The following is a 27,991-nucleotide window of genomic DNA, read 5'->3' on the forward strand; positions in this document are numbered from 1 at the left end:
AAAATTGTGACAGAGTGATAAGTAATTCTTTATTATCAATAAAAAATTTCAAGTTGAGTGGAAACTTGAAATTTTTTGTTTAAATTCTATTTTTTGTTTCATTCTCTTTTATTAGAAAATGCATTACGTTAAGACCTAACGTGAATACCTAAAATTGGGTGGAAAGTGGAAACAAACCTTCATAAAACCAAACGTTGATTTTATGTGTTTCCACATATGTTTGTGGAATAAAACTTAAAAACTCTAATGTTAGCTTCATGTACACCACTTTTATTTTTGCATTTTAAAGAATATTAAAGTTTAATATATTGTCTCACTATTTTTATTTGATATGCAATGGCATATTTAGAGAAATGTTTCACATACTTCACTTTTTTTTTTTTTTTTTTTTTTTTGCATTTGAAGAATGATATTCATTATTTATAATTAATTTGATGTAATATCTTCATAATTTAGGTATTTCCATAATTGTGTTTAATTTTTCCTTATGCCTCTTTAGTTATTTTAACTTGTTTAGTTTTATTTTTAAAAATAATAGATAAAAATAATTAACATGACACTTTATCTTTTTTGTTTTACAATTTGTTTCCTTAAAATTTCCTATTTAATTGATCATTAACGCAATTTAATTGTTTTCCTTTTCATTCATTAGTCATAAAATATTTTTCTCCACCATAGATTCATTTGCTATTAAGATCAATATCAAGAAATTATTTACTTAATTAAACAATCAAACACGAGAAAATCCAAACGGATTTGCTTTAAATAAAGGAGATAAACTTTAATGTTTTTGAAGCAGATAATAAAGAATATTAATTATTGATACAGATGAAATATATAATTATTGTTATCTGATTTTATTGAATGCCTACTACCGACTACTACTTTTTCGAAAAAGTCTAGGTCATAATATCATAATAAAATACTCGCTCCGTTCACTTTTTAATTGTTCAATATTTTAAAAATATCTTTCTTTTTAATTTTTTTTTAACATGTCATTATGAACATAATAAGTTTTTTTTTTTCTATTTTATCTTTTACATTAATTATTTATTTCCCAAGCCATTTTCAAGACATAAAGACTATATACATTAATTAATATAAGTATTATGATAAAAAAAAATCATATTAATCATTAGTTTTTGAGGAACTGAATAAATAAAAATGTACGGAGGGAATATTTATACTAAAATACCAAAATTTATTGGTCAAAGGTGATTTAGTTAATTTGCACTAAAATACCAAAGGAGTATTCAAGTTTCACATCATGCTTTCACACGTATTTAGGTAGGCTTGATCTATGATGTAAGCTAATTCTAGTTTCAAGAACTGAAAAAAATAATATTAAATATAGTATACATGGACTATGATTTTTATTTTATTTTTTTAAAGATAAAAATCAATATAATTTAACTTGATATAACATATTCTTATTCTACTTTTCAGGCGATTATATATAGTTTTTTCATTTCATAATTAACTGTTATTTTAGTTTATTTTATGTCTATTAATAAAAAACTATAAACATAGGGTTTTGTTCGATACGAAAGAAAATAAAATTGTTTTTATTTTTTATGTTCGATTAGTTAAAAATTAAAAAATATTTTCTTTAGAAAAACAAACTCTTTAAATGACTTAATAAAAGTAGGAAAAATAAGTGACATTGTTTTTTTCCACCCCACCCCACATCCACCAATTCTTATAATTTTATGTTAGATATGTACGAATATTTTTAACATTATATTTATTGCTTATATACCGTAACAAAAAAAGAAGAAGTAAAAGGCCATTGATTTTAAAAAAAATTATTTTTTTGAAAACTATTTTTCATGAAAAATATTTTTCTCCATATCGAACACACTTAAGATATAGTTTATTAAATCATTCCTATTTATTAGATGTTTTTTGAGAATTAAATACTATTAAAAAGAAATAATCTTTTAATATAAGGGTATAACTGAAAATGACTACTATTTTTATCTTAAATTTCTAAACTGACTTGCTATGAAAAATTATCTATTTGCTATATGTCAACTAATAACATGTTTGATCAAACTTTTAAAATTTATTTTTTCAAAAAGACTTTTATCATAAGTATTTACTTTTTAAAAAATAATTCTAAAGAATAGCAATTTGTTTTTCCAAATAACTAATATAAGCATTTTTTCCAATTGACTTTCTTAAAATATGATTAGCCACACTATTTATCTTATCATGTATACAATATCAAAACACATAACTCAAAAGTCTCAAACTCATAAAAAAGGAAACTTTTTTTATTTTTTTATTTTTAGAAAAAACAACATGACACCTATAAATATCCATCCTTTTCATTTTCATTTAATAAGGCCCCAACAATATTCTCTCCCATGGCTTCTTCTTTCTCCAATTATTTCAAAATTTTATCATCAATTGTATTTTTCATAATTTTCTTCACTTCTCATTCTTTTTCTTCTTCAAATTATTCTTTATCAAATATAGTTATAAATTCAACTTCTGAATTTATTAACCATACTGCCATATCCGAATTTCGAATACTGAACCGAAGAATTCTATCCAAATGCCCCGACCCGAACCCGTATTTAAGTATAACTACTGCCTCAAATTCAAGCCTTTCTGATGAATCTTTTGTTACTGTTCATGTTTCTGGAATTCTGGTTCCTTCAAAAGGAGATTGGGTTGGCATGATCTCACCTTCGTATTCTGAGTAAGTTTAATTTATATACACTGACAGTTTAAATATATATTTTTTAAATGATATAATATATGATCAGAAGTTGATTCAGAATTTAAGTTTTGACTATTTATTTCAATTTTTGTGAATTTTTTACATGTAAATATTGTCGATTATGAGTTTTATTATTTGTTTCAATTTTCGTGAAACTTTTTACATGTAAATTTTATCGATTATGAGTTTTACTATTTGTTTCAATTTTCATGATTTTTTACATGTAAATTTTATTGATTATGAGTTTTACTATTTGTTTCAATTTTCATGAATTTTTTACATGTAAATTTTATCGATTATGAGTTTTACTATTTATTTCAATTTTCATAATTCATGTAAATTTTATCGATATGCTATATCGGTAGTGACATAGTTGTTGTTTTTGTTAGTAGGCAATAACTAAGTAAAATAATTGTGTAAATATTTTTTATGTGATAAATAAATAGAATTTAAACTGAAAAATGAAAAGGATATAATATTTTAACGATAGAAAATAGCGGTACACAAAAACATCAACCTGAAAGAAAAATTATTCAATAGAATGTCTTTTTTTTTCTTCTTATTTTGTTATTGAAATATTTTCTCTAATTTATCCTCTATTTACCATGATTCTTTCCAAAAATATCATTAAAGTACAATGAAATTTGATTATTTGAGGTTCATAACCTTTTTTTCTTTTCCTTTATTGGTGGGTCATTATTAAACCATTATCTACAAATTAGAAATATATCAAAAAAAAAAAAATGATGAATACATGGTGGAAAAAGACATAACTTTTTCTTAAAGTATACTTGACCAAGTGGAATAGAAAGTATACTAATTATTTTGTTATTTTCAATTATTAATAAAAAGAAAAAAAAAAGAACATAGGAAGCATGCGAATAATGAAGAAATGATACAATAATATTATATTATTTTTTATTCATTTAAATATTTATTAGCTTTAGGTTTTTATTATAATATCTCATATTTCAGCACCTCAAGTTGCCCCTTTAATGCCTTACAATATCAACAGACTGGTGATTTCTCTGAACTTCCACTCCTTTGCCATTATCCAGTCAAGGTTAGTTTTCTTTAATCTCGACGATAAATCGTGTATGCAGTTGTTTATAATTTTTTCTAATTTTAAAAAACGAATCCTTCAAAAATAGAATGAGTACACAATTAATATCACAAGAAAATTGTCACATCCGAAGTTACATATATAATATAGAATTTATTGTACTTCGATGATTATTTTAATAAAATAAATAACTCTTAAGCTAATTAAAAAAGTGTTATAGTATAACAGAAAACTAAAAGTCATGGCTATATATTCTTATAAAAAAAAATGCGCGCAAGTGTGAGTATGTGTGTGGGCACAAGTAACTTGGTACGTCACATATATTCTAACAAAAAAAAAAGTAACATAATTAATAAAATTATTTTTCAACTTTCAAGTGGTACCTTATTTGAATAATAATAAGAAATAATTATTGAAAATATATTAAGAGACTAGAAAAAAGATTATCAGAATTGGAGAAAAAGATTAAAAGAAAAAGTGATGAATATTAATGTAGAGTTTCAGGTTAATAATTAGTCAAAATTTGGATGGATTATAATCTTATTATATATATCTCTGATCACAATCATTATATATCTTTAAATGAAGCGTCAATCTTCGTTAACATGTGAATTTTGAAATCTTGAAGATAAGATATTATAGCATTTCCTAACACAATTAGTGTAAATAACCTAATCATGATATAAACTACTATATTGAAAATTTGAAATAAGTCATGCAATGCCACTTCCTCAACTAACTTTATATAATTTGAATTTCATTCACCTTTTTTTAAAAAAAAAAATCTATCACCCAAAGTTTCCACCTTTTTACTTCACTTAAAATTGAAAATCGAAAAATACTTATTATCGAGTAAATTCCTCTGGTCCACTTTGTACACTTCATTCACATCACTAGTGATGCCCCACTATTTAATTCTAACTGTTTCTTCCCATGTAATATGTACACTCGTATCTACCTATTTTCTTGACCACCGACTTGTTATACTCCTTTCGTTCACTTTTAATTATCATGTTGCGTTTTTCAAAAGTTAATTTGATTAATTTTTAAAGTTAAATTAGATTATAATATTTCGATATTTTAAACAAAAAATTAGATATTCAAAACTATACTAAAAGTACTATAAATTGCAATTTTTTGCATATCAATATGATGAAAAAATACATCGTAAAATATTAGTCAAAGTTCTTATAGTTTGACTCTAAAAAAGAAAACCATGACAATTAAAAGCGGACAGAAGTAGTATCATATAATATTTTTACAGTAAGAAATTAATTATCTCATAGATTTTAAATGAAGCCACTTGTGAAAACGCTATTCATGAACTTGATGTCATGATTAATTATCTCGATTATCGCAATAAAATGAATGTTAACAACCTGTTGGATGAGTGAAAATGATATATGTTCAAAGGTTCAAAGCTCATTAGAAGAATTAGATTGTGGATACCATTGAAACAAATAATGTTGATGATAAAGTTGAAGATGATACAATACCTTTGGAATTAGTTACGCGTAAGGAAACACTTATTGCATTTAGAACTCTTCACAATTTTATGGTGCAGTTTGAAAAGACAACACCAAAACTTTTGGATGTAATAAGAAAAGTTAGAAATGAGTTTCAACTAGATTTAAATTTTAACAAAAAATAGAACACAATAGAGTCATATTTCACTAAATTGTCTTAGATATATTTATACTTTTAAAAAATTATTAATTTATAATATTAATAGGACCATATATTTATACATGGATCTTCTGTAAATACATTATCTTACTATCTTATCGAAATGAGTGATTTTTTCTATTGACCCAAATCAAAATCAGAAGAAAATATTATTTTAAAAAGGTTATTAATTAATCGAGTATTAATTTAGTAAGATTTTACTATATTTCAATGAATCCAACCGTAATTTGCTAGTTGTGCCTAATTAATTCGTCACATCTCACTGTCATCCCTACTCATATTATTGACAAGAAATAAAAAGGAGATAAAGATGTGGGAATATACCTATTAATTTTAGTAGTATTAAATAATAGTAGTGTGAAGTGGTCACGCCTATATATATATATCCACCAAAAGCGTACCACATTGAAATAAGTCATGCAATACTGCCTCCTTAACTAACTTTATGGTAACTTCATTCACATTATATTACGAGGAATTAAAATCTCTTAGCTGTTTATGAAATTTATAAAAGTAAATAAAAGATAATAATTTTTTAATTTTTTTTTTATGTTTAATAATAAAGATTTCTTATGTGTTAAAATAAGCATTTCTAGTAAAAAAGTGTAAAATTAAATTATTACTTTTTATAAATGATCTACAAAATAAATTTTTATTGCATCACTAAATTCGAAAAATAAATACAGATCATAGTTAGACCCCACATTTTATTTTTTCATATTGATTGGTTGAAACTTCAAAGCTTTCTAACTGTTTGCTTTCAGCATTCAACACTTTTGTGCCGATTTTTTATTTGGCACCGTCTAGCTATATTATCATGTTCAAATTGATTTCTTTTTTTTCATGATTGATTTGGTAGACCTTTTTTTTTTTTTTTTTTTTTGTGTAGAATAAATGTCTTAGATTTGTGATTCATGAAACATTACGTTACCAATGACAACATCCATTTGAGAATATCTAATATTAGATACTCAAGGACGGAGCCACCTTGTAGTCAGGGGTTCATCCAAATCTCCTTTAACAATTTTTTTTTTACTTATACTATTTATATATGGTTAAAATATACTTTTTATGTATATATAGTAGATGTTGAACTCCCTTCATCTAGTTTGTGTGTCTACTTCTTCAGATTTTGAACTCTCTTAACTAGAGTTCTGGTTCCGCCATGACAGCTACTACCCCATTCATTTCAGTTTATATTTATATGATGACGTTTGACTGAACGTGAAATTATTTATAAGAAAAATCTTTTGGCACATAGCTAGCAAAAGTACTTGTGATCTTAAACATGACCATCCAATATAAATTGAAGATAATAAAAACTCAATAAAATAATTTAATATGGGCAAGCTAATTAAAAATAACGTGGTTTTAATCGAAGAAAGTATATGAAGCTCTCGTAATATCTGCATTTCCTTGACATTATATTGTTTTAATATCTGCATTAATTTCCTAGACATTATATTGTTTTAATCGGTAATAGTATATGATAAGATCTGCGTACATCTTACCCTCCTAGTCTAGATGATATTGTTGATTATTATGAATGCATGCATGCAGGCGCAATATTTAAGCAAAGATCCAGGCTACCTAAATTGCAAGAAGAAAGAATGCAAGAAACATGTAAAGGGAAGTTGTGAAGTGAGAACATGTAGTGCCTCACTCTCATTTCATGTTGTTAATTTTAGGACAGATATTGAGTTTGTGTTGTTTGCTGGTGGATTTGCAACTCCTTGTATCCTCAAAAGATCAAACAATAATTTGACCTTCACTAATCCTAAACAACCTTTATATGGACATCTCTCTAGCATTGACTCCACTGCAACATCTGTAAGTACATCTGTTTACGTGACACTATTTCCTTATTAGTCGTATAAATGTTATGAAATATTAATTGCAATAGTTACAAAATGCTACTATTCACTTAAATGTTACGTTACATTATAATGACATGTTTAAAGTCAGAAGTTCGAAAAATCTTTTCATTTCTTGTTTAGGTTGTATGTCTAGTTAAATAGGTTCACCTAAATTGAAATGAAAGGAGCATGTATGTTTGAAGAATACATAATGGGACTATAGGGAACTCTTATTTGTAAATGTTTCTTCCTTAGATCGAGCATAATTAATTGAATTAATGAACTATTAGTACTTTCTCTATTTCTATTTACATGTCAAATATTTCTTAATTTTATTTTCATTTTTTACTTGTCATTTTTGACAAATCAAGGAAGGACAATTTTTTCCCCAATTATATCCTCAATTTATTAATCGAGTTAATGTCTTTGAAATTTGTAGTGAGTTAATATATTTGAGACCCTATCAATTTATTCAGTAAAATGGTAAACTCACTATACCAATTATTATTTTCTTAATAGGTGTGTCAAGTCAAAATTTGACTAGTAAAAAGGAACAGATGAAGTACCATTTAGAATAGTTTATTTTTCTTATTTTAATTCCTTGGTTCGTGTTAATAACATATAACAACGTATAATCTCATAAATGGAGTCTGAGTTCCGTGTTAATTATACCATATTGACCATTAATTGTTTTTGGCCCTATATTTAGATGAGAGTAACATGGGTTAGTGGTGATAAAGCACCTCAACAACTACAATATGGACATGGAAAATCTCAAACATCACAAGTTTCTACCTTTACCCAAAAGGACATGTGCAGTAAGTTTTAATAAAACCATACTTAATTATAATATAATCATTTTAATAATCAAAATTAATTAAGATCATAACCATTTTGTTAATCTTTTAATTAGGTTCTATCTTAAAAAGTCCAGCCAAGGATTTTGGATGGCATGACCCTGGCTTCATTCATACAGCAGTAATGACTGGCCTTAATCCTTCAACCACAAACTCCTATACATATGGAAGGTATATACCATTAGACAATATGTTACATATTATTAAGTCACGTTATTATCTTATCTGAAAGTTTAAATGATTCTACGTTTTTATAACGACGATATGTTTTTTTTTCTAATTACTCAACCAATATAGTGATTCAAGTGGTTGGAGTGAGAAAATTACCTTCAAAACACCACCAGCTGGTGGAACAGACGAGGTTAGATTTTTGGCATATGGTGATATGGGAAAAGCTCCTAGAGATCCTTCTGCAGAACATTATATTCAGGTAATTATAATTAAATGTTTAATTAATATTCTATTAAGTCCTTAATTAATTATGAGTGTGTTGGGTATGAAGGAAAATATTTTTCTAAAAAAAAAGAAGAGATTTTCTTACTTATTTTTTTTGTTTTTGGTTTGTAATGAGAAAATATTGTCTCTAAGACATTTAAGTATTTCCTCAGTCCCATACTAACTAATCACCTTTCTAAAAATACTTGTCCCAAATTATTTGATCACTTATTAAATCAAGATAAAATTAATTAAATTTTCGCCATTTTACCCCTGTAATTAATATTATCATCATGCTTAATGTTCTCATAATTTCTCTTTGGAAGCTTAAACAAAATTAAAGTTCCTAGAATTTATCTTTTCAAAAAGTTCATTAAATACTTGATTACTCCTTTGTACTCTTACTTTCATCCACTTTGGAGTACTTGTGCCTTTTGTATGCCATATGTCATCATAAATTATTTTGATATCCATCAATATGGATAAAGGGTAAATTGGTCAAATTGATCATTTTATTTATGATTTCTTGAGTACCGTGTAAAATGAAAAGTGATCAGTTATTATGGGATGGAGGGAGTATAATCTAGGCAAATATTATAACCTCGAACCCAGACCCATCTCCCGACCCTTGCCTGACTCGGGATACGACATTGACCCAACCCCACTCCCAAATCTTGAGACCCAACCCTGTATAACTTGGTTGAGTCTCGAGTTGGAGATTTGGTCCCATGTCGATTCAAGGTCAGGTCCCATGTCTGTTTGTGGTTGGGGTTGGGGTTGGGTCACAAGTCAGATGGTGAGGTTGAAAGAGAGTTTAAAAAACGTTTCTCTACTTTTGGTAAAAGTCATTTTCCTTATATTGAAGCAATATAATAACTTCATTATGAAAAATAATTTCCAATGTCAACTAAACATGATAAAATTCAAAAAATATTTTTCAGAAAATATTTTCCTCCATACCGGTCACACATATATCATTTAACACTTACAATTTTGATTCAAATTAATTAATTATTGTGCATATATATTATATGTGTACTTAGCCAGGATCATTATCAGTGGTGAAAGCTATGGTTGATGAAGTATCATCTGGGAATGTTGATTCTGTATTCCACATTGGTGATATAAGTTATGCCACTGGATTTCTAGTAGAATGGGATTATTTTCTTCATCTAATCACTCCAATTGCCTCTCGTGTTTCATACATGACCGCTATCGGAAATCATGAAAGGTATATTCTATTACGTACTGAAATTAATTTCACGTATGATCACTGAATACAAATACCTATTAGGTATAACTTGAGAATCACCTCAAGTTTTTAATTCAGTCTGTTAACGAAAAAGGTAAATATATATACACTTTTTGTTAGATAATGAGGTTTTATATATACGTCCTAAATCACAAAGTTAAAAGGGCGTATAATTTTGAATTTTTTTTAATGTGAAAAAAAAATATATTCAGGGATTATATAGGTACAGGATCAGTATATGCAACACCAGATTCAGGTGGAGAATGTGGTGTGCCTTATGAAACTTATTTTCAAATGCCAACACAAGCTAAAGATAAGCCATGGTACTCTATTGAACAAGGAAGTGTTCACTTCACTGTTATTTCAACTGAACATGATTGGTCTCAAAACTCAGAGCAGGTATATAAGTCGATTTCTTAGTACGTATACATAGTCTGGATAAAAATTATTGAGTTCACGTAATCTGTATTAATTTGATCAAACAGTATGAATGGATGAAGAATGACATGGCTTCAGTTGATCGAACAAGAACACCTTGGTTAATTTTTACGGGGTAAGTAAATCATACACCTTTTATTTTTACTAAATTAACATGTTTGTTATTGCGTCAATTTCAGACAAGTTGAGATCAACTATATAAGTGAAATAGTGGAAGGACTAGATGAAAAAATGTTACAACAATTTTGAAATAATATAAGTTAATTACATAGTACTATTTATTTTTCCCTTCTTTTTTAATAATAATAATAATAATCATATGCTTGATTTCTTCATAGGCATCGACCCATGTATTCTTCTGTCACTGGTGGAATTCTTCAAAATGTTGATGATGATTTTGTCAAAGCTGTTGAGCCATTATTATTGGCAAACAAGGTAAGCTCTAATTACTTTATATGGATTGGAGAGTTATATACACTATCATGATTGGGTCGATCAAGCCAGATCACGTGTTCAATAACTATAATATATATACCTAGTAAAATCCTATTCAGTGGGGTCGGGGAGGCTACATAGAGTGTACATAGACCTTGCCACTACCTCATTGAGGTAGAATGACTGTTTCCAAAAGACCCTCGACTCAAGTGCATCAAATCAAGTAAAAGAAGAAGAAAATAATGAGGAAAACATAAATAATAAGAAAAATAGTATAAAGTCTACAAGAAAGATATAATAACAACAACAAAGTAGTGTCATAATCGAAATACTGAATACAATATATAAACACCATATAACAAGAACTACAAGGGTACAACTAGTGCTACAACATGCACTGATAAGCCTAAACTTATGGAACGCAAGACAACACACTGTACCTCTACAAACCTTCTACCCTAATACGCGACCTTCACTCCTTCCTATCTAGAGTCATATCCTCGATAATATAAAGCTACACTAGATATCAAGAAATTTCAAAAATGATTATCATTTTTATCAGATCGTCAATTAATTCGTTGCATGGAAAAACGTGGCAGGTTGATCTAGCATTATTTGGACATGTTCACAATTATGAGAGGACTTGTGCAGTATATCAAAAGGAATGTAAAGCATTGCCTACTAAAGATGCAAGTGGAATTGATACTTATGATAATACCAATTATAGTGCACCTGTTCATGCTGTTATTGGAATGGCTGGCTTTAGCTTGGACCAATTCCCTTCTCAGGTAATTAATTAAGTTCAGCTCGACTCGTTTAAAATAACAACCGTACTTTATTCACTATAACAGTAAAGTTACAAAATTAAAGTAACTCAACGTTACTAATGATATACACAGGCTGATGAATGGAGTTTGGTAAGAAAAGCTGAATTTGGATACGTGCGAGTTCATGCAACAAGAAATTCATTGACTATTGAGGTGAGTGTTACAAATGTACATTTTTTGTTACACATCTTAGAATTTTCTAAAATTTTCTTTTCTATTTTGTAGTATGTGAATGCAAATACAAGAAAGTTGGAAGACAATTTTCAAATCACCAAAAGCTAAGCAAAAGATGAAAAGAGAGAAACTATACACTAGTACAGCAAATTGTGTAATACAAAGTATAGAGAAAGTTGTTTAAATTTATAGAATAGTACAAAAAAATATGTATTTTTATCTCTTATAGCAGCAACAATGTCTCAAATAATTTGTTTTTATAGCAAAAGTGTTTCTTTGTTAATTTTCAATGTCTAATATATATTTTTTTACTAAAGATCATTTGAGGTGATCATACATGAAGGCTCAACTAAATAGGAGCGACAATAACTAAAAGAAGTATGTAAACATGAAATATGTAACATGGCGACTTATATTATGTCGTTTCATCATTTAAGAATTGACAAACTCATATGAGAAAAACATGTAACTAAAATTAAAAGTCATGCCATAGGGGCAAAAAGAGTCGATTTTGCCATTGCATATCATGATTCTAATCCTTAGAATAATAGAACGACCAAAATGCTTCTTACGACTTCAATCTATAACAATAACGATAATAGGAACTCATGTTTCAAAGGCCTGAAGGAGCGTAGTCTTATTCAAAAGAAATTGATGAAATTTTTTCCATGAATGCTAGGAGTTTTTTTTAGTTAAATTATTATTTGTCATAGAATATAATATAATTTTTTGAAGGGTAATTTTTGTGTCACGTCTCGATTTCTCGAGTCATGATGACACCTACTATAACCCACCAGTAGGTAAGCCAACCCGTAACCCGGAACAACAAGTAATGGGTCTGAGGGAAGAAACTAAACAAGAGTAGACAAAATTTAAGATAACCATATAAACAGGCGGAAGCAAACCAAAACATATATATACAAATAAAGATCCCTCCCAGAACCTGGAAGTCACTAGTACAGAGCTACTAACAAAATGAGTACAAGTCCCAAAAGTGGACCACAGAAACTAGACTGTCTCAAAAGGCAAAAGACAAGTATATATATAGATGGAGATTGAAATAGTACAAAACGTCGTGTGCTCACCCCCGTCTTCGGATCAGACTATTCCAAGCTCAATATCAACGTTGGTCACTGGTGCTCGGACCTGCATCACGAAAACAAATGCAAAGCGTAGTATGAGTACCAAAACAATAGGTACCCAGTAGGCATCATAGGTCGACTGAGCTTGAAGAGTAAAGGCAATATGAAAAGAAGGAATAACACAAACATAGGTCAAGAACGGAAGTCTAAGTAAACAATGGAATGCACACGAGTGTAGAATGAACTAACTAAAGTAATCTAAAAGCTAACTACACCTAATCGGACCCCCATAAGCACAGAAGGTACACTCGTGTGCAAGTTTAAATAAAAATCCGAACGGACCCCTATAAGCTCAACGAGTACACAGAATAACTATAACTAAAGAGAACTGTAACCCAAGACCAGAGAACATCGAACCAGAACCTCAACCCCAATTAGTAAAATCTGACAGTACGGAGGCCGGATCTCGAACATGATGCTCACCAGAAGTACCCAAGTAACCAATCACAAGTATCAAGTAACTGAGGCCGAACCTCTAACCGGATGCTCTATATATGTATACGGGTGATCGAGGCTGGACTTTGAACCGGATGCTCTTCGAAAATAGCAAAGAGGTCGAGGCCGGAGCTTGGATCTGAATGCCTGACAAAAGTGCCAATGTAGCTACTGAAAGAGTCTCAATCGATCCATAATCATAAATGTCTGTGGAACGACGCCCATACTTAGCCAATCAATGTAAGTCCTTGGAACCAAATCGAAAACCACCTTTAAATCGCGGAGCGAAACTTAGTGTCGCAGACGTAACTCGTGAAGTTATAGTATCAGAGAAATAAGGATAACTATCGTCGGAGCAAGCGTGTCACCTAGCTAAGGCTCAAACTATCAGACTCAAGTCTGCTACACCAGTCTACAGGGATCTAAGCCGGCCGAGCGACGTGGGGGCAAAACTAAGGCCTATCGATTAAGAATTTTGCATTTCTAAGGCAAGCCCTAGTCAAACCTAAACTAAGGCCCAACATAATTCAAATAAACAGTAATCAAGCGTACAAGTACTCCACATAGCAAAGAGGGTCAATTAATAACAAATAGTATGCTCACAGTTACCCGATAATTCCCAAAATAGGCCGAAAACATGATTTATAAACACATATGCATGATTCAATAACTACCCAACCTAAATTGCAACTAATCAACATGCATTCACATTCTCGAGTTCAATCTAAAAGAGGGAAGTTGTAGCCTACTTGTAGGTCGAACACGCGCGCTCCAAACTACTCCGCCAGAGTTTTTCCCTTTCGAACGACCTCGGATCGCTGCCACGCTATCAAAAACAAAATAACAACGTCGTTACGGTCGTTTAGACACTAAATTCACAAGAAACAGAGGCGAACCAATTTCAGGGTAAAAAAGGGAAAAGTGGGACCCGCGATGGAAATTTCGTAATTAACCCCAAAAATAGGTCCTAATCAGTTCCCCGAGCTCATGTCTCAAAATGGGACACAATTTGGGGATAAAAAACATCACAATATCAACATGCAACCAAAACCCGGATTTTCTCAAGACTAGAAATGGGACAGCAACTAAAATCAGTAAATTTACCAAAAACAGGAGGTCTACAGTGAATTCCAACAATACCAAGACATTCTCCGCGAAAATCATTGAAAATAGCCACTTGAATCATCAAATTCGGACTTAGAATGAGGGAGAAATCAAGTCCCAAAATATCCCACAAATTGAGTTCACAAAGTAGCCATGGCAGCAGGTAAAAATGAGAATTTACCTCAAAAGAACGTCCCAAAGCAGCTTCTGAGCTCACCAACGCATTTTCCTCGAAAAATCTCACAACCTAGCCTCTTGAATCACCCAATTTGGAGCTCTATAGCTCAAGATGTTCAACTTTGAAATTTAAAGAAAAGCTGAAAATGGCTGTCAATCCAACGATGTTGCCTCGAATTAAGGTCCCTCTGGCTCATAAGGTACTGCAGGCTCCGGTGATCAGTGTAGATCTCACAACGAACCCCATATTGATAGTGCCTCCAAATCTTAAGCTCAAAAACTACCACCGCCAACTCCAAGTCATGGGTGGATTATAGTAAGTGTCATTATGATTCGAGAAATCGAGACGTGACAAGTTGGTATCAGAGCTCTTGAAGGATTATGACATCTCTACTCCCTACCATCCAGGAAAGGCAAATGTAGTAGCAGATGCCTTGAGCTGAAAGGCGAGGAGTATGGGTAGTCTAGCCTTCATTTCTGTTTCGGAGCGACCGTTGACTTTAGAAATCCAATCCTTAGCTAACCGGATGATCAGACTTGATATTTCAGACTCCAGACGGGTGTTAGCCTATGTGGGAGTTCAATCATCCTTGCTAGGTGGATCAGTGGTCGTCAGTTCGAGGATGAGTCTTTGGTGGCACTCAGAGACAGAGTGTTGACAGGTGATGCTAGACAGGCTACCTTAGATTCAGATGGGGTTTTGAGATTCGATAGCCGGTTGTGTGTTCTGAGAGCTGGGGGTTTGATTCAGCTGATCTTGAGTGAGGTCCATGATTCCAGATATTCTATCCATCCGGGAACAGCTAAGATGTATTGTGATTTGAGGCAACATTATTGGTAGAGCGGTATGAGGAGAGATATTGTCGACTACGTATCCTGTTGTTTGTGTTGCCAGCAGGTGAAGGCCGAGCATTTGAGAACTGGTGAGTTCCAGAGATTACCCATTTCGGAGTGGAAATGGGAGTGTATCACTATAGACTTCATTGTGGAGTTACCTTGGACTTCTAAAGGTGTTGACGGCATTTGGGTCATCGTGGATCGATTGACCAAGTCAGCTCACTTCCTTTCTGTTCATACTACCTTCAGTGCCGAGAGGTTGGCTCGTATCTACATTCGGGAGGTGGTTCGTCTTCATGGTGTTCCTGTTTCTATCATTTTAGACCGGGGTTCACATTTCACTTCCAGCTTTTGGAAGGCTTTTCAGGAGGAGTTGGGCATATACACCTTAGCACAAAATATTTCACCCACAGACGGATGGCCAGTCGGAGCGTACTATTCAGGTCTTTGAGGATATGTTGCGGGCCTGTGGTATGAATTTTGGAGGTTAGTGGGACCAGTTCCTTCCTTTGGCGGAGTTTGCGTACAACAACAGCTACCACTCTAGTATTCAGATGTCTCCGTTCGAGGCCTTATATGGTAGGCGTTGTCGCTCTCCAGTTGGTTGGTTTGAGTTTACAGAGTCTAGGCCGCGTGGTATAGATTTGCTTCAGGAGGCCTTGGATCAGGTGAGGGTGATTCAGGATAGGCTCAGGACGGCTTAGAGTAGACATTAGAGTTAAAATCAATGTCACGCTCTAAGGGTAGACCAAATAGGTCTGTAGGGAACACATCTGCATACTCTCTAACCACAGGAACTGAGTCAACTGAATGGCCCTTCCTACTCACATCTTGCACATAGACCAAATAAGCTAAACACCCAGAAGCAACTAATAGCCTAACCGGCATAAAAGAGATGATCCCCGTTGGTGTGTGACTATAAGCACCCTGCCACGACACCGGGGGAATACCATGCACCCTCGCCCTCAACTGGAAGAGTCAATATATGAGTGGCAGTAAACAACTCCTTGAGCCTTCGAAAGCTAAACTCACACTCCTCAGACCATATAAAAGGAACACCCTGGCGAGTCAATCGAGTCAAAGGTGCAACAATAGTGGAGAAACCCTCAACAAAACGCCTGTAGTATCCCGTCCGTCTAACGAAATTGCTAACCTCAGTCACAGAAGTGGGCCTAGCCCAACCACGAATGGCCTCAATCTTCGTCGGATCCACCATAATATCCTCCTTGGACACCACGTGCCCCAAGAATGTTATAGACTCAAGCCAAAACTCGCACTTTAAGAACTTGGCAACTTGGCATAAGTTGCAAATCTCTCAAAGCCTAGAGTATTATCCTCAAATGTTGCTCATGCTCACTCCGGCTCCGCGAGTATACCAGTATTTCATTAATGAAGACAATAACAAATGAATCAAAGTATGGCCTGAACACACGTGTCATCAAGTCCATGAAGGCAGCAGGGGAATTAGTCAATCCAAAAGACATCACAAGGAACTCATAGTGGCCGTAACGAGTCCTAAATGCGGTCTTAGGGATATCCGCTGCCCTAATCCTCATCTGATGGTACCCAGACTTCAAACCAATCTTAGAAAACATGGCGGCACCCTGAAGTTGATCAAACAAGTCATCAATACGAGGCATGGGGTAGTCTGATCTGGAGATGGGGGTGAGCACACGATGTTTTGTACTATTTCAATCTCCATATGTATATATAGACTTGTCTTTTGCCTTTTGAGACAGTTTAGTTTATGTGGTCCACTTTTGAGACTTGTACTCGTTTTGTTAGTAGCTCTGTACTAGTGAGGGATCTTTATTTGTATATATATGTTTTGGTTTGCTTCCGCCTGTTTATATGGTTGTCTTAAATTTTGCATACTCTTGTTTAGTTTTTGCCCTCAGACCCATTACTTGTTGTTCAAGGGTTACGAGTTGGCTTACCTACTGGTGGGTTATAGTAGGTGTCATCATGACTCGAGAAATCGAGACGTGACATTTTGCTATTAATATAACTTTTTGTGTTGCATATTTTTAAGGTAAAAGGATAAAAAATACCCCTCAATTTTGTTTTATTGGTTGACTTTGTCCTTACCATTAAAATGAAGTTAGTTTTACCCCTACCATTACTAATTTCACCATATATGACCCTCATTTGGATGTAAAGCCCCAAATTACCCAATTTTATTTAAATTATCCAATTTTAACCCGATCCGACCCAATTAATCATATAACCCATTTATTTTACCCAAATCAACTTTGTTTTTCACCACCACCACTAAAGCCACCACCCTCTCCGCCTCCACCACCACCTCTCCCACTACTCTACCCCCTCCAAGTCAGCAGCCCTATCAAAACCCATCAATGTCTACAAAAGCATCAAGGGAACTTCTCTCTTATATCATCATCCACGACTATTTCCTCAAAACCCATCAACATTTCCGCCTCAAGATTCTCCCATTTCATTCCTACACCAAAATTAACAACATAAATCACATAAAAATCCAATCTTTAGATAGCTCCTGAAAGTAGAAGATAGACGAGCACTCAATGAATCAACATTCATATTTGCTTCACTTTACTTTAGAATTATTTAAGATTAAGATCTAACTTCTTATTTGAAACAGTGAAATTCAAGTACCAATTTGACTCAATCGTTCATTCACAAACCCTAAGAATGATGATTTGATAAAATAATGAATTGTAAGGAGTGTCGGTGTGAGAGAGAGTATGTGATTTGTCTAACGATGAGAAAAGAGTGTGATTTTGGTGTGAGAAAATGATGTAGAGGAAAAAGAAGCAGATGATGAAGAAGAGGTAGCGAGGTCTTTAGGCTTAAAGCAGGTGAAAATGTGATTAGAAAGCCCTATGATGGGAAACTACCACGTTAGGTTTGGAGATAGATGGGACCAGTTATATAATAGGGGAAGCAGATGCAAGCTTTTTCTTTCAATAGCCGGCCAAATGACTACAGGATCATCGGTCTACTCTACCTCAATTCACCATTTCGAACCTTGTACAGAAGGTTTTTCCTGACCCAGTAAATCACCTAACTTTGTATAGCTGAAAGTTGCCAAATCGGTTGAAAAAATTGAAAGGAATGCTGGAAAATGAGCTTCAAAGGTCTAATTGTTATTCGTAAGTCTTGTTTTGACCGCGGGAAGGTAAACTTTGCACGTGACTTCAGGAGTGGATTTCGAAAGGAAAGACTTCGTTTACTTCTTGCAAATTGCTTATGTAAGAACTAGTAGATGGCAACAAGAGTAAGAATGCAATTTATAATGCTACAACAGCAGGTATAGTAAGCAAAATCATACGAAAAGACAAAAGGGGATATGAGATAACCATAACGGATGCGTCGGATGGGCGTCCTGGCAAAGACCGTCTTGCGAAAACGCTGCAGGCGCGAAGCGTGGTAGGCCTGCGTCGGGGGAGCATACCATAGGGAGGAAAGGGAGCCCGAACGGGGGAAGAGCCAGGGGAGGCCGGGTCATTTGACAGAAATGGAAGGCTTTTTCACCAAAAACCAAATGAGAGGGGTCGGGGTATTGGGTTAAAAATAAGGAATGGTTTGTTACATTTTTTTTTGGATAATTTGGGGTTTTCCGTCAAATGAGGGGTAAAACTAACTTTCTTTTAACGGTATGGGCAAAGTCAACCAATAAAACAAAGTTGAGGGGTATTTTTGACCCTTTTCCCTATTTTTAAATTTAATGATTTTTTTGAAGTGTTAATGATTAAATAATTTTTCTATTGTTTTCCTCAAATTTAATAAACATAGTAAATTGTTAAATATTTATTGAACTACTAGATTTTGTTGCCCGTGCTATGCACGGGCCCAATAACATAAATGGTATGTTTTGGGGCTAATAACGAAATTTTTGAAGCGATTTTTTGCGTGGATAAAGGAATAATTTTTTTTATCACAAACCTGTACTTTCTTTGACGCTATTCAAGGCACAATAAGACTACCCACATACAACATTTTTGAACAATTTTATGTTGTCAATTATCACGATTTAATTTTAAGAATCAGTCAATTTTTTTTTGTTTTTTTAATAAATATTTTAAGTTGTCAATTATCACGATTTATTGTATTTTATACATAATTTTTAACGATAGATTAATTTCAAGAATCAATCGAATTTTTTTAAATGTATTTATTTTTGAAATATTTTATGTTGTCAATTATCATGATTTATAGTATTTTTACGATAGATTAACTTCAAGAATCAATGGTATTTTTTGTATCTTTTTCAAAACATATTTTATGTTGTCAATTATCATGATTTATAGTATTTTTACGCAATTTTTAAATATAAAAAATTTTAAAAAATAAGACAAATAAATTAAAATGGACCCAATATATGTTATTTTTGTTGTCTCAATTTATGTGACACAAATGAAATTTGGAGAGTCATTGAATATTATATATTATACTTGGGCATAAACTCTTTTACGCACGGGCCCAATAACTATTATTTTTTGTCCTAATGTATGTGACACAGATAAAATATAGTGAGTTATTTAAATTTAATATGATTTTTAAATATTTTAAGTTGTTAATAATGTAATTTATAATATTTTTACGTAATTTGTAAATACTTAATATATATTACTCCACTTGTCTCAATGTATGTAGCATAGATAGAATTTCAAGAGTTAATCAAATGTTGTTAATTGTTAAGATTTACAATACATTTTACTTAGTTTTCAGTAATTTGACATTAAATAATACATATTACTACTTTTGTCTCATTTTATGTGACATTGATAGATTAATTTTAAGAATCAGTCAATTTCTTTTTTTTTGTGCATTTTTAATAAATATTTTAAGTTGTCAATTATCACGATTTATTGTATTTTATACATAAATTTTAACGATAGATTAATTTCAAGAATCAATCGAAATTTTTTATATGTATATTTTTCTGAAATATTTTATGTTGTCAATTATCATGATTTATAGTATTTTTACGATAGATTAACTTGAAGAATCAATGCAATTTTTTGTATCAAAACATATTTTATGTTGTCAATTATCATGATTTATAGTATTTTTACGCAATTTGTAAATATAAAAAAAAATTAAGACAAATAAATTAAAATGGACGCAATATATGCTATTTTTGTTGTCTCAATTTATGTGACACAAATGAAATTTGAAGAGTCATCCAAATTTGCACTTTTTTTTTAAATTTTTTTTTAAGTTATTAATTATTGTGATTTATAATATTTTTATGTAACTTTCAAATAACTTGCTAATTTATGTGACCCGGATAGAATTTTGAGAGTCAACCTATTTTATGATAGAATTTTAAATATTAAATATTTTAAGTCATTTGTAAATGATTTATTATATTATATTATATATATAAGTAGAATATATAATAAAAGGGAGTTTATGTATATATTATATTATATTATATTATATATTATATAAACTCCCTTAGAAAATAAATATATATTATATATATTATATAGTAAAAAAAATGATTTATTATATTATATTATTATATTATGTATTATATAGGGAGTTTATGATGGGACATTCACATGTCCCATCATAAACTCTCTCTTATATATAAGTAGAAAAGTAATAATAATAATATAATAATAATAGTAGAATAATAATTTGTGGATGATAGGTTGCCATGTAGGTAGAGGTACAAGCTGATTCCTAGTGGTAAAATTACCAAAATACCCTTGATCGTCTTGGTTGGCTTCACTCTTCTATATAATAAAAATATAGCTGTAAAATTTTGCCACACCTGAATCGTCAAAAAAAAATTGTGGCAACAATGGACAAACAACAAAGAACCGGCGAATCGGAAAAAGACGACGACAGCGCCGGAATACTTTGCCGGTTCGCCCATCTCGTTTTTCCATACTTAGAGCCTGCCGGTCTAGCCTCCGTTTCAGCAACCTGCAAGGTGTTACATGTAGTTTCCAAGACTATTACTTCCAGTCGAATCTCCGATGCTTCTAGAAACTTGGAGAATTACCCTATTCCTTTCTTCAACTCCGTCGACTCCGAACTTTACGCCAATTTCATCTATTCCCCTGTTCAGACCTTACCCACCTCTCCATCCATCCCCTGGGGAGGTGGATCGGGTCGGGTTAGGTCGGACCCGTTTATAGTCCGGGTGGAGGGTGCTTATGGGTGCGATTGTGAGAGTTGCGACTTGGACTCCAGTTCTAATTGCGCATGTATGGATTTTTCTGATTTGCCGACCCGAGAATGCGGGCCAAGTTGCGGTTGCGGGTTGGAGTGCGGTAATAGGTTAACTCAGAAAGGAATTTCAGTGAAGCTGAAGGTTGTGAAGGATAGGAGAAAAGGCTGGAGCTTGTGTGCTGCTGAATTCATTCCAAAAGGGAAATTCATATGCGAGTATACAGGTAAAATTTTTGATGTTGTTGTTCAATAGGAATATTTTCAACAATGAGCTCATATGAACTCCTATTTATATCAATTATTACTATGTTTTAGATTGTGGATACTGCTAATATGCTTCTTCAATTGCTTATTATGTGGATGGGAACATTGACGACTCGATAAAGGTTGTCATTTAATGCTCAAATGGGTAGACCTATTTCAATCCTGTTGTCTCCCCGGAAGAAAGTTTAACCAACATGAGGTTTGAGATTGATTCTGATCTTAGGGAAAATTACTGACCAATAAAAAGCATCACTGAAAGAGTTGGTGAGATACTAGATATACCGATGAAACCATTGGTGTTTGTTAATATGATAATGACAAATGATCTACGCAGGGACTAGTTGCTATTAAGGTTCTTTTTTTTGGATTGGTTATTGAGATTCAGTTGTTATTACACTAGTTTTGGTGTTTGGTAGGAGTCTTCTTCTTAGAGTTGTATTTCAATAGAGGGATAAGTGTGACATTTTGAGAACCTTTGGTTTTAGACACCTGATTCACACAGAACAAAATGAAGCAGGAGAAATCAAATTATCCGTATTGGAACGAAATGGAGTCAAAACGAGCGGTGTGAACACAAAGGATTCATGTAGACAACTCTGACTATTTGGACTTGATGCATAATTGATTTTAACTTATATTGACCAGCATTTGGCCAAGAAACAAGCAAGACTTCGTGATATAAAGAAATAGGGGAATAAAGTAAAAAAGGTGACACCAATAAAAACCAAATATTCTCATGCTTCTGGCCATATGTTGCTTAAGGTGCTTAACTGAGGAAACTAAATGTGGTTTTTTCCTTAAAGGGAATATACTCCTCCATCCCATTTATGTGATGTACATTTATTGGGCGCGGTGTTTAAGGCCTCATTTGTTTGCACTTAACGGAGGTTGAAGTGTGTATAAACCTGGAACTTTCTTCTGAAAGGCCTTCTCACTCTGAAGCGTTGAAGGTTAAAGTCAGCAGATAAGGCCTCATTCTTTTGGTTCTGTGAAAAGATTAGATGGTTAATCAATGTGAATTATGAATGCAGTTCAAAATTTCAGTGAAGTACTGTACGGACAGTAGGGGTTAATACTTTGAGACTAAAATATGCCATCAAACTTTGAGAAAAGGCTCATCTATGCCATCCGTTAAAAAGTTTAACTCATTTATGCCATTTCAGTTAACAAATATTGGCATGGATGAACCTTTTCTCTAACGAAAATGACATATATGAGCCAAACTTTTAACGCATGGGATTGATGAGCCTTTTGTCAAAGTTCGACAGTAATGCCAGCAAAATGAGCCCATATTTTGGTAATCCGCCCAACCCGCCCATATTTTAATGGGTTGGGTGAGTGACTTTTTACATGGGTAAAATATGAGTTGATACCCATATTCAACCCATAAAAATATGGGTAAACTATGGGTAAACTATGGGTAAAATATGGATTAGCCAAATGGGTTAAGCTTGTAACTTTTATTCACTCAAAATTCATGATATTACTAAAAATATTGTAACTTCTCTTCCTTTGAACTAATTATTTTTCTCTATAATTGAAAAGGTGAAGTCTTTGGCCCTCCAAAAATAAATATTTTAAATGTACATTTCTTTTGTTAATTATAATTATATTTTTTTATTTGTTTAATCATATATTGAATAATAAATAATAGTGTAAAATAAGCAAATCATGTATTAGTATTGACATTGCTTAAAGTGCATTAACCATGTTTTAGTCCTAAAATGCAAATATTCAATTACTTTGAAATTAAAAATATTTTCCCCTTGTTATTACATAAATTTATTTATTATTTTTTATTGAAAAGTTATAGGATTTTTTTTTTGACTTTTATGATACAATTAAACTAAATGAAGCATTTTCAACTATTTTTCATCTAAAAAAGCCCTCTGCACAAGATTAAAATGAACCGCATTATCACTTTTTGCTATTGGTGTAGTTCAGAGTATATAGATGACCTTGTGGCTATTGTAGACATTCTAGGGTCCTTATAAAGGTGAAAGGAGGATCTAGGGATAGTTCTCTTTTTTTTCTTCTTTCTTTTCTTTATCTTTTGTTTATTCCCAACACACATGTGTGGAGGGAGGATATGATGTAAATTTTTGGATACCAGCTTTGAGCTGATGATTGATATACAAATGTTACCTTTATCAAAAAAATAAAGCTAAATTGACTGTTCTCTTGAGAGTGGTATCCACAATAATTGTTGAAATTGGTGAAGTTCTCTTGGCATTTCACTAAACAGTAAACGCAGTATATATATGAATTTTCTCAAACTTCTCAAGACTTGAAAATTGTCAACGTGGACAAACCTATCTACTTTCTTGCTCTTTTTGTGCTGATGTGTACTTATAATGCTTCTTTTTGACAAACTGGTTCCTTTTTTGGGTTGTGATTTTCTTTTTTCTTTCCGAAGGAGAACTTTTGACCACTGAGGAAGCAAGAAATCGCCAGAGGCTATATGACAAACTTTCAAAGAGTGGCCACTTTTCGCCTGCACTCCTGGTTGTGAAGGAGCACCTTCCATCTGGAAATGCGTGTATGAGGATTAACATTGATGCTACCAGAATTGGCAATATTGCCCGCTTCATTAACCATTCTTGTGATGGTGGTAACCTTTCTACATTGATAGTGCGAAGTTCTGGAGCTCTGCTACCCAGAGTCTGCTTTTTGTCTTCCAGGGTCATTTTGGAAAATGAAGAGCTCGCTTTCAGTTATGGGGACACTACAGTAAACTCTACAGGCTCTCAATGCTTTTGCAGTAGTGCTTGTTGTTCTGGGATCCTTCCAGCAGAGCACACATGATGTAGTAAGGTAACATTTTGTTGCTTTAAACGTTGTGGTACCTTTATTCTTCGGCTTGTATTTAAGAAAATGAGGTCAATGCATGCCACTGTCAAGTTCAGCTATAGAGAACATGGCTTTGAGCGTAAAATGTTGTAATCTAGAAAGGATTGAAGAGACCATGGAAGGGAGGGGGTGTGGTGGAATGTGAAAGGTTCCTTCACTCTTTAAAATAAGTCTCAGGTCTGTGTCCTAGTAATGGAGTCCTCTTTGGTACGAAACACTAAATATAGTAGGCTTTCTACGGTGCTAGTCCGGATTAATGGGTATCAAAAATCAGATGCTTGAAGCAAAAGAAAAGGAGAAGATCAAATTTTATGATGTGTTCTGACAATAGATATTACATAAATTGCTTGAGGATATAGAATAACGTGTAGCTGAAATCAACGAATATTAAGTGAGTAAAATAGTTTACTGATTAAATTGACAAAAGATGCAGCTTGGATCACACTTGGTTCCATCTCCAACTACTAACGTTGAGGGGGGGGGAAGGCGGGACGAACCCCTCGGCCTGTCCCATTCCACTAAGCTAAGGGGACAGACAGGTGGGATCCGGGGCCCTTAGTAGGATTTAATTTTTGTAACTAATTTAATATTTAAGCACTAAAAATTATAAAAGACGATAGTGTGATACAAGAATACATAAATTTAGTAAATCGACACAGATTTAATGAACTCCAAACTTAAACGGCTAGCTTTTTAGAGCTGGCAATGGCTAACGATTAATTTTTAATAAACTTAAAAAATTATAAAGTAATTAAGTAAGAAACTATAAAACATAAATAAAAAAGACTTGAATTAAAATATTTTATTAAAATATAATTTTTAGTACTTATAAAAAGAAAAGACTTGTAGTTTGATAGTCTATTTAATATAAAAAAAAATTGTAGTACTTATAGGCTATAGCTAGCAATGACTATTTTTTTTTCAAAAAAAAAAATTAATCTATGTAGCAACTATGTAAAGACAATTCTTAAATAAATTCAAGGCCAAAGCTTTTAAGTTTTTTAATAGAAATTTCAAATTTCACACACAAATACAAGCACCTAAAGAAGAACACCTAATCTACACAACCATCTTCTAGGAAGGATTCCGTAAGAGCTAGACCTATAAGCAACTAATTATAAATTATCATACTAATAATTGTTGCCTATAAAGGTTTTTTTGTAAATTTGTATAACTTCTTTGGGAATCTCTGTTGGAATTGGCAATAATTGTTGTTTTCATGAGTTCCATACTGTCATCATTGTCGGTTATGAGCATCTCAGTGTATTCTTCTTCTTCTTGAGTGGTTAATTCAAGAAGAGAAGTAGTATAAAAATACTATAGGAGTAGTGTTTAGATGAGGGATAAAAATGTCAAAAACTCCACCCTAATCAACAGAAGTCCAGTTGGATTTTTCTCTCCAAGTAGAGGGATCAGGCAGGGAGACCCCCTCTCCTCTTTCCTATTTATTTTGGCAATGGAAGGGCTTAGCTTGATGCTGGTAAAGGCAAAACAACTACAATGGGTTGATGGCTTTACTGTGAATGTTGGTACAATTGTCTCTGTTTCTCACTTTTTGCTGATGACACTCCTATATTCTGTGCAGCGGAGAAATCACCAGTCCTATACCTAAACCTCACACTTATGCTATTTGAGGCTATGTCTGGTCTTCACATCAATATGTCAAAAAGTATCATCTACCATATGAATGACGTATCAGAACTGAATATGCTAGTTGAGATCTGTAATGGTGTGATACAAAAGTTTGAAAAGAGGCTAGCCTCTTGGCAAAGACAATATATATCCTTAAGAGGCAGGTTTATCCTTATCAATGGTGTCCTGAACAGCATACCAACCTATTTCATGTCATTCTTCCCTATAGCAGCCAAAATCCAAAATCAGTTAGACAGACTCGGGAGTACCTTCTTATGGGAGGGTAACAGTCTTGCCACAAATTCCATCTAGTGAAATGACCTAAAGTCACACTTTCAAAACCATTGGGTGGACTGGGAGTGAAGGATCTGGCAGCCCACAATAGAAGCATGTTAATGAAATGGCACTGGAGATATAATTTGGAAGATCCCAGGCTATGGAAAGATGTCATCACAGCAAAATATGGAAGTCACTCTAACTGGACATCCAATTCAGTCACAATACCTCATGGCAAAGGAAGAGTATTCGAGCCATATATGGCAGGATTTTTCATCCAATACATCTTTTGAAGTGGGAAATGGGGCAACCATCAAGTTTCGGAAGATAAATGGGTAGGGAACTCACCTCTAAAGCAAACCTTCCCATATAGTTTCCTTATTGCAGCCAATCAAAACTCCAGTATTGCGTAGAATAGAGAGAACAACACCCAGAGTCCTCTTTTGAGTAGACATCTTCAAGATTGGGAAGTTGAAGACTTAATGACCCTCCTGAACTCTTTGCAGAACTTTACAGTGAACAATCACAATGCAGACGGACAAAGTGGGGTAGCTCAAGAGAAGGGTCATAATTAGTCAAGTCGGCCTATGCCCCTATGTGCTCCAGTAAGATGATTGATTTATGGCCTTGGAAGCTGATTTGGAGAAGTTGACTCCCTACAAAAGTGATGTGCTTCAGCTGGACAATCTTAAAAGGAGCATGCTTGACTCAAGACAACCTCAGCAGTAGAAAAATCCAGGTAGTCAATAGATACCACATGTGTCAATCCAGTTTAGAATCTACCCCTCACCTCTTCATTCACTGTCCAGTTGCAGCAGATATTTGGTACACGTCTTTAACATTATCTAGACAGCAATGTGCTATGCCTTGCAAAAGTCAAAGACTTTTATGATGGTGTCTCAAGAAAGTTGAGAAAGCCGTCAAGAAAATCTGGAATATGGTACCTGCATGTATTTTTTGGTGTTTTGACTTGAAAGAAACCACAGTTGTTTTGATGGTGTTTTAACTCCTATTAGTACTCCAAAAGGCAGATGTTTGGCTACCCTGTTTAGTTGGGTTAATCTTTCCCATGTAAATAACCCAACTTATTTTTGGAATTTGTCTATTTTCCAGATCTCCTTTCTTACCCCTTTTTGTAATTTATGCATCTTCTTCATGCCTTTATTAATATCTCACTTTATGGATATTTTGGTAATTCAACTTTACAACTTTATGCTCTTCCCAGTTTTACATTTATTTAGAATAGTATAAATATGATATGATATAGATTGAATGAATATATCATGTATCAAATAAAATATTGAGTTCATTCAACAGACAATCACTACTGCCTCTGGTCCACTTTGCTTGTCGTT

At 32.7% G+C, this 27,991-nt stretch overlaps 2 protein-coding genes across 2 annotated transcripts; both read left to right on the forward strand.

Moving 5' to 3' along the window:
* The first annotated feature begins 2,355 nt into the window (after nucleotides 1–2,355).
* LOC125810630 (nucleotide pyrophosphatase/phosphodiesterase-like) lies at nucleotides 2,356–11,970 on the forward strand. Its single transcript, XM_049490099.1, has 13 exons — nucleotides 2,356–2,707; nucleotides 3,704–3,791; nucleotides 7,038–7,307; nucleotides 8,043–8,151; nucleotides 8,247–8,361; nucleotides 8,488–8,620; nucleotides 9,669–9,856; nucleotides 10,090–10,276; nucleotides 10,363–10,430; nucleotides 10,654–10,750; nucleotides 11,350–11,538; nucleotides 11,650–11,730; nucleotides 11,803–11,970. The coding sequence occupies exons 1-13, from the start codon at nucleotides 2,370–2,372 to the stop codon at nucleotides 11,857–11,859; spliced, it is 1,920 nt and encodes a 639-aa protein (XP_049346056.1). The 5' UTR covers nucleotides 2,356–2,369; the 3' UTR covers nucleotides 11,860–11,970.
* A 9,270-nt stretch (nucleotides 11,971–21,240) lies between these two features.
* LOC125810631 (histone-lysine N-methyltransferase SUVR3) lies at nucleotides 21,241–27,646 on the forward strand. The gene is made up of 3 exons (XM_049490100.1): nucleotides 21,241–21,838; nucleotides 24,295–24,692; nucleotides 26,314–27,646. The coding sequence occupies exons 1-2, from the start codon at nucleotides 21,241–21,243 to the stop codon at nucleotides 24,681–24,683; spliced, it is 987 nt and encodes a 328-aa protein (XP_049346057.1). The 3' UTR covers nucleotides 24,684–24,692; nucleotides 26,314–27,646.
* Nucleotides 27,647–27,991: the final 345 nt, after the last annotated feature.

This window comes from Solanum verrucosum, unplaced genomic scaffold, assembly GCF_900185275.1.
Source record: "Solanum verrucosum unplaced genomic scaffold, falcon-dt-bn FXZP01000118.1, whole genome shotgun sequence".
NCBI lineage: Eukaryota > Viridiplantae > Streptophyta > Magnoliopsida > Solanales > Solanaceae > Solanum > Solanum verrucosum.

Bases quoted from the DNA above. Each gene is read 5' to 3' on its own strand.
- LOC125810630 (XM_049490099.1), top strand. From the start codon at position 2,370: ATGGCTTCTTCTTTCTCCAATTATTTCAAAATTTTATCATCAATTGTA. The intron at 7,308-8,042 runs GTAAGTACATCT...CCCTATATTTAG, and splicing joins TTGACTCCACTGCAACATCT to ATGAGAGTAACATGGGTTAG. The intron at 10,431-10,653 runs GTAAGTAAATCA...ATTTCTTCATAG, and splicing joins CCTTGGTTAATTTTTACGGG to GCATCGACCCATGTATTCTT.
- LOC125810631 (XM_049490100.1), top strand. From the start codon at position 21,241: ATGGACAAACAACAAAGAACCGGCGAATCGGAAAAAGACGACGACAGC. The intron at 21,839-24,294 runs GTAAAATTTTTG...TTCTTTCCGAAG, and splicing joins ATTCATATGCGAGTATACAG to GAGAACTTTTGACCACTGAG.